General features: G+C 36.1%; 1 protein-coding gene across 2 annotated transcripts in view; it reads left to right on the plus strand.

The window, feature by feature from the left end:
• Positions 1–9,903, plus strand: part of LOC122560133 (glucose-induced degradation protein 8 homolog) — a 42,767-nt gene extending 32,864 nt beyond the window's left edge. For both annotated transcript variants that reach the window (XM_043710416.1, XM_043710415.1), the window contains exons 4-5: positions 5,963–6,160; positions 7,367–9,903. In XM_043710416.1, the coding sequence (XP_043566351.1) occupies positions 5,963–6,160; positions 7,367–7,540 (372 nt within the window). In that variant the 3' untranslated portion in view covers positions 7,541–9,903. The remainder of the gene's footprint in view (positions 1–5,962; positions 6,161–7,366) is intronic.
• The last annotated feature ends 549 nt before the right edge of the window (positions 9,904–10,452 follow it).

Consider the following 10,452-nt stretch of genomic DNA (forward strand, 5'->3'; position numbering starts at 1 on the left):
ATTAAACTGTCATTCTGCCGTAATCCGCTCGTACTATGATTATGTTCTTGTCATTTTTGAGTGTTTTTTGGGCTTCTCTCTCTCTTTGGTGTTGAGGTTGTTCGTTTGTCTTTTTTTTGTTCGTTTGTCTTTTTTTTGTTCGTTTGTCTGACTTTGCTGTATCTCTTCAATTACTCCATTAGTTCTGAGCGGACATTCTAGTGCAGCTAGGAAGTCTGTTGTTTTTGCATCTTTGTGATTGTAGTTGAAGTCCTTGGCTAGTATGGCCTTTTTTTGTGTCTGTAAGCTTTAGAAAAGTTTCTAACCCAGGTGTCTGTCGTGTTGTCTTCTCCTTTGTTGGTTAGCTTAGTCGTTTTGTCTTGTAGTGACATTCTCTTTCTGTATGTAGTTCTGTTCTGTCCTATGGTGATAGCCTGTTTGATTATCATGGTCCACTTCTGATTTGTTGTTTTTGAAATTAACAATTTTGGCGCACAATTTCTTGTTTGTACCTCTGTGGTCTGTTGTGTGCATCCATAATCATAACCCTGGTCTTCCTGAGACCATTTTGTCTGACTGTTTCCCTGGCTTAGAAGTATGACACTCATCCACAGACTTCATCAACAAGCACATTGACCTGAACACAATATACTGGCCACAACAATGAACAACTGGAACCGACAACCGGAAGCAGCAGGAATTGAACCAAATAAATTCTATAAGAGGCAATACAGCTGCACTTCACAGGAGGCTCCAAAGCACTGAAGATGTCACCTAGACAGGGACAAAACATCTGCAAATCAACTTTTCAGCTTGGCAAACATGCCAACAACTGTGACAAACAGTACCCAAGCTACAAATCTTTACACAGACCTTGAATATTCTGCTGTGTTGGTGCTTTATAAATGCACGTTTGCACGTTATACAAAATGGAGTAGGGAAGTTTTGGTAAATCTGTGCAAGACACTAGTTGACAATGGCTGGAATACTGCAAACAGTTTTGGATCTGCTATCTAAGGAATGTTATATTGGCATTGGAAGCAGTTCAGAGAAAGTTCACCTGGTATAGAAGGATTGCTTTATAAGGAGAGGTTGACTATTTTGGGCCTGAACTCAATGAAGTTTAGAAGAATAAGTGGTGACGTTATTGAAAATTCTGCATTCCTAGGGGGCTTGATGTGGAGTGGTTGTTTTCCTTTGCGGGAGAGTCTAGGACCAGAGGGTATCATCTCAAAAGAAAAGGTTGCCTAGTTAGAACGGAATTGAGGAATATTCTTCCTTACAGGATGATGAATTGGCGAAATCTTTCCCATAGACGGCTGTAGTTGATGGGTCGTGAAGTGTGTTCAAAGCTGAGAAGTTTTTACTCCATAAGTGGATTAAAAGTTGTGGGGAAAAGACAGGAAAATGGATTTGAGGATTTTCAGATTAGTCACAATCTCCGTGGTCTTGTGGTCTAACCTTACTGGATGGAATCCAAATTGCATGAAAGTAAACAAAAAAAGGGATTAATCAGTGATCTGTACACTTGGCTAGAAAAACAATTCTGAAATCTGAGTGTAGAGATGAAATAGACTTGGGCTATTAAGATTAGCCTGATAGGATTGCGAGTAAGCCATTCAGTCCCTTGACTTTGCTACTCATTCATCATCAATAAAATTTAGCTCTGACCAGAAAATTGAACAATTTCCTTTGGTCTGCATGTCTCAGCCAAATCAAGATCAAGTCTATTTTTTTAAAAAAAGTAACTGGTTGAAGAGAATCTTTAAATAGAATGTAGGTGGGTCAGTAAAACGTTTGCTGAATAGTTGGCAGTAGCATTGGTAAACTGTCATTTTATTTTTCATTGAAATCCGATTAAGAAGAATTAATTATTACCGTATCTGCCTGATCTTCAGTAAAACTTTCTTTTAATTACAGTAGATATTTAATGGTGCATTAATAGTAAATATTTGTGGAGAAGAATAACTTTATTGCTCCTTCTCCATTGGAATCCTCTAGCGTCTGAACAGGTTCAAAACAAATCTGAGCAGTCTATTTGTTGGTGCTTCTGGATCATCAGTCAAAAATGCTTGCATACTGCTAGTAATCGTCTTGAGAAAAGCTGTAAGAATGAATTGATGAAGTAGTTGCCAATGTTAAGACATTGACATTAAAGACACATTGGAATGTAGTAGAGAAAAGTCTTACTTTTCATGTGGCAATTTGACATGAGTTTTAATGTTTGTACTAACTTTCTAAATTTGTGCAAAAATCCACTGGAAGAATACTATTTTACAGATCAAATATTTATATGACTACAAAATTGAAAGTAGTATTTCATTTTTGTTTCATCAAAATAAGATGCTGAGAAGGATGGAGGTACCAATTAATATATTTGCATGACAAGATGTTGAAGAATGCGAAGGAGGCAGTTATCTGACCTAGTAGTGGATTAGATGTGCCTTCTGAACTTTTGGAGGTTAGATAATGGAAAGTGTTTCTGTTGACATCATGATTTGAGGAAATGGCAGAGATCATTCTGGAGGTTGATTGAGTAGGGGTTCAGAGAACCCTGTTGTGGATTGAGGCTATGTAGGATTGGGAAATGTTTCTTTCCACAGATGGTCCCAAACCTGAATATTTCCATAACTTCTGTTGTTTTTATCTTCTGTTTCTGTGTCTTGACTTTGACTGTTCCTTCAATAGGCATTGACCTAGTGGTATTATCACTGGACTGTTAATCCAGAGACCTTGATAATGTTTTGGGGACCCAAGTTTAAATCTCACCATGACAGATCATGTAATTTGAATTCAATAAGGATCTGGAATTAAGATGACCACAAATCCATTGCCAATTGTTGGGAAAAACCCATCTAGTTCACTAATGCCCTTTAGGGAAACACACTGCCATCCTTACCTGGTCTGGCCTACATGTGACTCCAGACCCACAGCAATGTGATTGACTCATAACTGTCCTCTGGGCAATTAGGGATGGGCAATAAACGCTGCTTAGTCAGCAATGCCCTCTCCCCGTGAATGAATTTAAAAAATAACAATGGATTTGTTCGGTTTGTGTACGTGGGTATAATATTTTTTCAAGGCACATATCATAGAATCCATAGAATGCCTAAATATGGAAGCAGGCCCATTGAGCCCACACTAACCCTCCAAAGTCTATCCCTGTAACCCTGCATCTACTATGGCTAACTCACCTAGTCTGCACATACTTGGACACTTTGGACAATTGAGCATGGCCAATCCATCTAACCTGCATGTCTTTGGAATATGGGAGGAAACTGGAACACCTGGAGGAAACTGGAACACCTGGAGAAAACCCACACAAACACGTGCACAAACTCCACGTAGGCCGTCACTGAAGAGTGGAGTCAAACCCAGATCCATGGTGCTAACCACTGAGCCACCTTGCCATCCCAAAGAAATGACCTCAGGAATTTTATTGAAACTGCTATTTCCCTCCGATTTTTTTAAACAAAAGGTCAAGAATGAAGGTGACTAAAAACTGATTCAGACTGTGTATTTAGAGACAGTCGGTACCAGGTGTGTAACAATTCGCACTTTTTGTAAAACACTAAAGGAAATGTCTTCAAGCTGTCTCCAGCAAGTATTTCTGGGAGCCCGTTCACATTCTAGATTAGATATTTTGATACAAAGGTTAATCCTGATGCTTTATTCATGCAAGATCTGGTTTTCAGGTTTTTAAATTTCAATTTATTGATGCAATCTGCTACTATCATAGCAAGAGTGCTTTTATGATTTAAAATGAAACTATGCAATAAAAGTAATCTGGATAAAAATGAAATCTGCATTCTTAGTGGCCATCTTTCAAGCATAGTTTTCAACTGTTCTTCGTTTTGATGCTTAAAAAAACCTGCTCCAGCAGTTTGCAGTTAAAATGTTATTTTGTTACTTCAGCATGAATTAATATTTTCCAGTGACCTAAAATGTTTTTAACTTCAATTTAATATTTAAAACCTTAAATTTCTACCTCATCTTCCGGTGGCATGCATCAGTGGTGGTTAAGTTGTTGAAGGGGATTCTGAGGGACAGGATCTACATACATTTGGAAAGGCAAGGACTGATTAGGGCTAGACAGGATGGCTTTGTGCAAGGGAAATCATGCCTGTCAAATTTGATTTGAGTTTTTTGAAGAGGTGACCGAGCAGATGGGTGAAGGCAGAGTGGTAGACATTGTCTACATGGACTTTAGCAATGCTTTTAGCAAAGTTATGCATGGTAGACTGGTTAATAAAGTTAGATCACATGGGATCCAGGGAGATCTGGCCAATTAGATATAAAATTGGCTTGACGATAGGAAACAGAGTGTAATAGAGGGTTGTTGTTCAGACTGAAGCACTGTGACCAGTGTTGTGCCGCAAGGATTGGTGCTGGGTCCACTGTTGTTCATCGTTTATATAAAACGTTTTGAATGAGAATATAGGAGACATGGTTAGTAAGTTTGCAGATGACATCAAAATTGGAGATGTGTTGGACAGTGAAGAAGGTTTTCTCAAGAGTACAATGGGATCTTGATCAACTGAGCCAGTAAGCTGAGGAATGGCAGATAGAGTTTAATTCAGGTAAATGCGAGGGGTTGCATTTTGGTAAGACAATCCAAAGCAGGACTTGCACAGTTAATGGTAGGGTCCTGTTGTCAAACAGAGACCCAACGGGGCAGATAGTGGTGGCATGAAGGCATTTGGCATACTTCTTGGACAGAGCATTGAGTTCAGGAGTTGAGACAGCATGTTATGGTTGTACCAAGACATTGTTAAGGCTGCATTTAGAGTATTGTGTACAATCCTGGTTGCTATAAGGAGGATGCTATTAAGCTGGAGAGGGTGCTGAAGAGATTTACAGAATGTTACTGAGACTAGAAGATTTGAGATATAAGAATAGGCTGGAAGGTTTTTCCCTGAAGAATCGGAGGCTGATGGGTGACCTTATTGAGGTTTACAAAATGGTGAATGGAATAGATAAAGTGAATTGCCATGGTCTTTTCCCCAGGGTAAGGGTGTCCAAAACTAAAGAGCATTGGTTTGAAGTGAGAGGGGAAAGATTTAAAAGGGACCGATTTGACTCTGACCACTGTTAGAAATTAAGCAGGATGCCATTGACCAGGTCCTGGTGCAACAAGGTATATTGCAGTGCTTTAGACTTGCCCCTGTACCTCTTCATTTTAAAATGTTTTTATGCTTACCAAGCTGATGACAATGCAGTGATGGGAGAAGGAGAATCCAGGACTGGAGTGAATAGGGAAAAGAACAGAACATCTCCTTGCCCAATGAGATTTAAGAATTGAAAAATTAAGATTGAGAAAGAAATTGGATATTCAAATGTCAAAGTTGAGATTTTAAAAATAATGGATAAATAGGGAAACTTAAGACTGGATTGAGACAGAAAGAAGGAATGAAGGGGCACGTTAGGGTTTTTTAAATGTTTTTGAAATTCAAAATTTGAAGGACTGTGACTTAAACTTCTAATAAGTAGTGTTCAGATAAGTAAATTTTTAGTGGTCAACAATTATCATGTTACTGAAAGGGTACTTGCTGCAAATTTCACAGTATAAACATCAGCTTCAGGTATGGCTTATATCCACACCACAAATACAACAACCCCGTGATATGTAATGCATGTCAAAACTCAGGCAGGTGGCAGACTTCCAGTTTTGTAAAGCTAACAGTGGAGCACAAGTCAGGAAACAATCTTTGGACGTTAACATATAACTGCATTTGCTTCTCATCTAAAGTTCCTCTACAATTTACTTATAAATAATAAGTACACCATTGGACTCTCCACTATATTTTGACAGTAAATTCTGGTCCAGTATAATGTAATCTTTAGCAGTAAAACAGAAAACTAATTTTTAAAAGAAGAAACCTACTGGAACTAGAATGTTCTTGCTGAACAACTGTGTACCAATAACATTACTGGCTGTATTGTTGATTAGTTAACCTAACATTATTAAATGTGCTCTCTACAGCAACAACATTTAATCGAGTTGATTCGCCAGCGTGAGACAGAGGCAGCTTTGGAGTTTGCCCAGACCCAACTTGCTGAGCAGGGAGAGGAGAGTCGGGAATGTCTGACTGAGATGGAACGCACACTTGCTCTACTAGCTTTCGATAATCCAGAAGAATCGCCATTTGGGGATCTGCTTAATATGATGCAAAGGCAAAAGGTAATAACTTCAATTCAGTACTGCACCATTAAATATTCTTAATAGAAAGATTGGTTAATTATGTATTGTTGGAAATATTAAATGTACAGATTTTTTCCTATGCAATTAAAATGTCTGGTAAAACTTGCCATAAACTGTCACATTGCATATAGGACACTGGTATAGCTATATGATTCTGCATATAATTACCTATAATTTAATTGAAAACTGCATTTGTGAAAATCTATTAAATCTTGCACATTATTGTTGTGCAAGACCTGCTTGATGGCATCTTCAATGACATTTTCCAAATGTGATTGAGAGTAGACTAATTTGGTGTAATTGGTTCGGTCTGTCCTGCTTTTTATGGCCAGCTTTAATTGAGCATATGCTGTTTCTAGAACATTATTTACTAAATAATTCTCTGTACTAAGAATTACACTCACAACCACTTTGTCTTTTTAATCTGGTTTGTAATGTGGTCCATTTCCCAGTAGTGGAGTCTCAATATATTATTATGCAGCACTTTGCTCTTCACTGACAGAACATGTATACACATTCTATCTGGTTAATCTTAACAAAATAGGTGACTGCCATTCTGTTTCAATCCTTAGGACTATGCCTTGACCAATCAGAGGCAACTTGCTTAGTTTAAATTTGAACAAAGTTTGGCAGTTAACTATCAGTCACCATCGTTCTGTTGAATTCTCCATGGCAGCTCCTCTACCAATGTTCCAACCAATTATCACTTTATTTTTACATTTTATACTGTGTGAAAATAAAGCAAACAAGTTCAAATGCTGGAAATCTGAAAGAAATAGCTGGAGAAGCAGAGTCTACAGAAGGGTGACTTAACTCAATATTGACTCTGTTTTCTCTCCGCAGATGCTGCCAAACCTACTGAGTTTCTCCAGCAACTTCTATTTTTGTTTCAGCATAAAATGTTATTCCCTTTTACATTGGTATTTGTGCAAGTTTCCTGATGGGTTCAAGACAAAGCACTTCAACAGGATGTCTTTTTTTCCACCAAGCCTCTGCCACCAAATGTGTATTAGAAAATTCAACACTTTTATTTATGAATTAGTATGAAAGTGCTAATTTCTGTTTCCAGTAAAATGTGATCTTGAGTAGAAAGCTTCTGGTATCCAACTGTGTTTGTCTTTTATAGAAACTGAATTTGAATGTTGAATTTAATGGACTACAGTCCCTTTTTTGTTTTAAATCTAGGTTTGGAGCGAGGTGAATCAGGCAATTTTGGATTATGAGAATCGTGAATCAACACCTAAGCTAGCCAAACTGCTAAAACTTCTATTATGGGCACAGAATGAGCTGGACCACAAGAAAGTTAAATATCCTAAGATGACAGACCTCAGTAAGGGAACAATTGATGAACCCAAGTAAAGACTATATGATGGGACTGAACAGGATTATGAAGCATCTTGCTGTACGTTTACTGGTTACAGTATATGAGACAGGACTATAATTTCACTAATAAATGACAGAACATGTGAATATGACTTTATGGTTAAGAATGATCAGATTTAAGGCTGGGATGAAGTCCAAAGCATCACCAACACATTACATCGGAATGCCACCAAATGGCTGCTGAAGGGTCAAGAGAGTGCAAGATTCACCCCAGTCCTAAATTCATTTTTATGGTAATTTATAACTTTACCAACTTCACGCGTTGGACTGAAAATACTGAGTATTTACATTTGGCTGCTGTATAGGATTTCTATTTGTAGTTTCTTTGCTTCATATGCCAACAGTTCTTAAGTGTATGTTTATATATTTTCAAACCAAATTTTCTAAGTATCTGCCTGTTCTCGATTCAATATCCATACTACATCTGAAACTAACCTCATAATTTATTTCTTACGAAATATCCTCAGCAACGTTATTCTTAATATAGTATCTTCTATTAAAATTATTTGGAGCCAGTTGTGGATGTAACATGGATACTAAGAATGTAATTAGCATAAACTAACAATTCAGTTTACATTTTCTCAGTCCCATTAAAATTTTTCCACTGTTCAGGAAGAAGTTCAAATACTTGTTAACTTTCATTAAGTAGCCTTGCTATCAAACTAAAATTCACTAGCATGTAAGTCATATTATTTAATCTCAAGGTTTTGTATATTTTGTAGCAATGAGTCATTTCAATAAGTTGTTTGTATATAATGCAATTCCTTGCAGAAATAAGTAGTTTATTGATTTCCCAATACACAAGTGCTTTACACTTTGAAATTCATCCGTAGTGCTTTTAAACCCTTCTTTGTGTGTGCATTACGTGTCTTGAGCTTATTGATATGTTCTGTTTTTTAAAAAAACTAAGATGTTAATTTATCATTGCATATATTGGTGAATACTTTGAGAGTGTACAATGGAAAGTCATTGACAACTATTTTAATTAGTTTTATAGCTGAGGAATGCAGATTCTGTGTGTTAGGTACTTTTCAGACAAAATAGTTGATGGTACTTATTTAATTAGAAGAAAGATTAGAAGATGATTAGAAGTTTAGAAGAAAGATTCCAGATGCCATCATCTGTATTGTAAATATTCCCTAGATTGACTTTAAACATGTAACTGAAGAATGATGAGATCAGTTTTGTAGAAATAGATGCAAATATTCATTATTAACAAAAAGCCAAAAGAACTGTGGATGTTGGAAAACAGAAACAGAAACAAAAACAGAAATTCTGTGTTTGTTGCAAATGTTCACGTCTTCTCCCTAACCCCATCACCTACTACTCTTGTTTTTAAAATTTGCTCATGATCAATTTAATATTTCAGGGGCTTATAACAGGGAAGCTTAACACAACTTTGAGAATGCTTTGTATCTTGGAAAAATCTTGATAAAACCTGTTTTAAATTTTTAAGGTTCTGTAAGGAAGTCATTGAAGTTGATTTTCTGAAAAATGATCCCCATCTGATTTAGTTTTAATACTTTTCTCAGCAAACATACATTATCTTCTCAGTCTAAAATTTGTGTCATTAACCTATTTCAGTCACCCAAAATGGACATCTAAGAGATAAACCATTGTATAGGTGGTTTGACCATACATCCAGTTATGCTATCTTTGTAGTAATGCTGTCTTGTCCCTCAATTCATCTAATAGATACAAAGGTCTTTTTAGTGAATTCAACGGTGCCATGTTAATTTTTTTTAGCTTCTTAAAAAAAAAAAGAGCATGTTCTCAGAGATTAAAGGTTTGAAAAACCATAACCTTAACTAATTAACAACTTATCTCTACAAATGGTAAGGTCTTCTAATAGTTTGCATATTAAAGTAACTACTGTACAGTTAAATAAAAGTAGAAGATGTTGATTAAATGTTAAAAATACAAAAAAAGTGAAAGCCCGTAATTAGTAATTTATCCTTTGTAAAAACTATTTGAATGAATAATGGAAGAATTCAAAAATCTGGTTTCAAGACAACTCTTGTTTAAAATGCTGTTATGCAATGCATTATCTTGTGCAGTGAATGGACTGGAGGATATTTATTTTTGTCTGAGTACATGGCAGAATGCTGAAGAATGCACGAGAAGGATAATTATGGTCCATTGACCAAAATATAGTTGACAAGTCTCTTTATGTTCCCCTATCTGCAGCCAAAAGTAATGTGTCTAGTTTCTTGAATTTGCTAGAACTTGTCTCTACTGTCTTTCTAGGAAGCTTTTCTACGTGTTGATTGATCTTAGCACAAGAATCATTATAACCCTGTTCATAAATCATTAAATCATTAACATGTTTTTCTCCCTACTCTTTACTTCAGTTTTTATTTTCATGCTCTCTAATTTTTTTTCCCTGTTTTAAAAATGCTTATTAAAAATGCATTCAAATCTCATTTTTTGTTATTCACGGTTATCATAAAAAAACTTAGCATCACATCAAATAGGAATAAAAATATAGTAAATCCAGAACACTACTACAATGTGCAAAATTCGTGAAAAGGCAATTGTGACTGAGGTCAGAAGTAATCTGTTCTCTTAATGAATCATTTCCACTTGGATTGTTCTAGCTAGAGTGATGGAGACAAAAGATGTTAAATTCACTGGAGAAATGATGAGAAACATGCTTTTTTAAAAAAAAAATAAAGTGTGGATGAATGAATGTGGTACTCTTCAAATTAGATTGGTAAACGGAGAGAAAGATAGTACTATGAAGCATTGAAAGTTGTGTAATATTTTTAACGACCAACTTGAATGATTGGAAACATCTTGAGAATTAACTGAAAGGGTTATATTCTTTCCTCAATTAACAGGAGTATTAACATTATTTTGGTGGCAAAACCTTACATGAATGCTTCAAG

The sequence above is a fragment of the Chiloscyllium plagiosum genome, chromosome 20, assembly GCF_004010195.1.
Source record: "Chiloscyllium plagiosum isolate BGI_BamShark_2017 chromosome 20, ASM401019v2, whole genome shotgun sequence".
NCBI classification, from domain to species: domain Eukaryota; kingdom Metazoa; phylum Chordata; class Chondrichthyes; order Orectolobiformes; family Hemiscylliidae; genus Chiloscyllium; species Chiloscyllium plagiosum.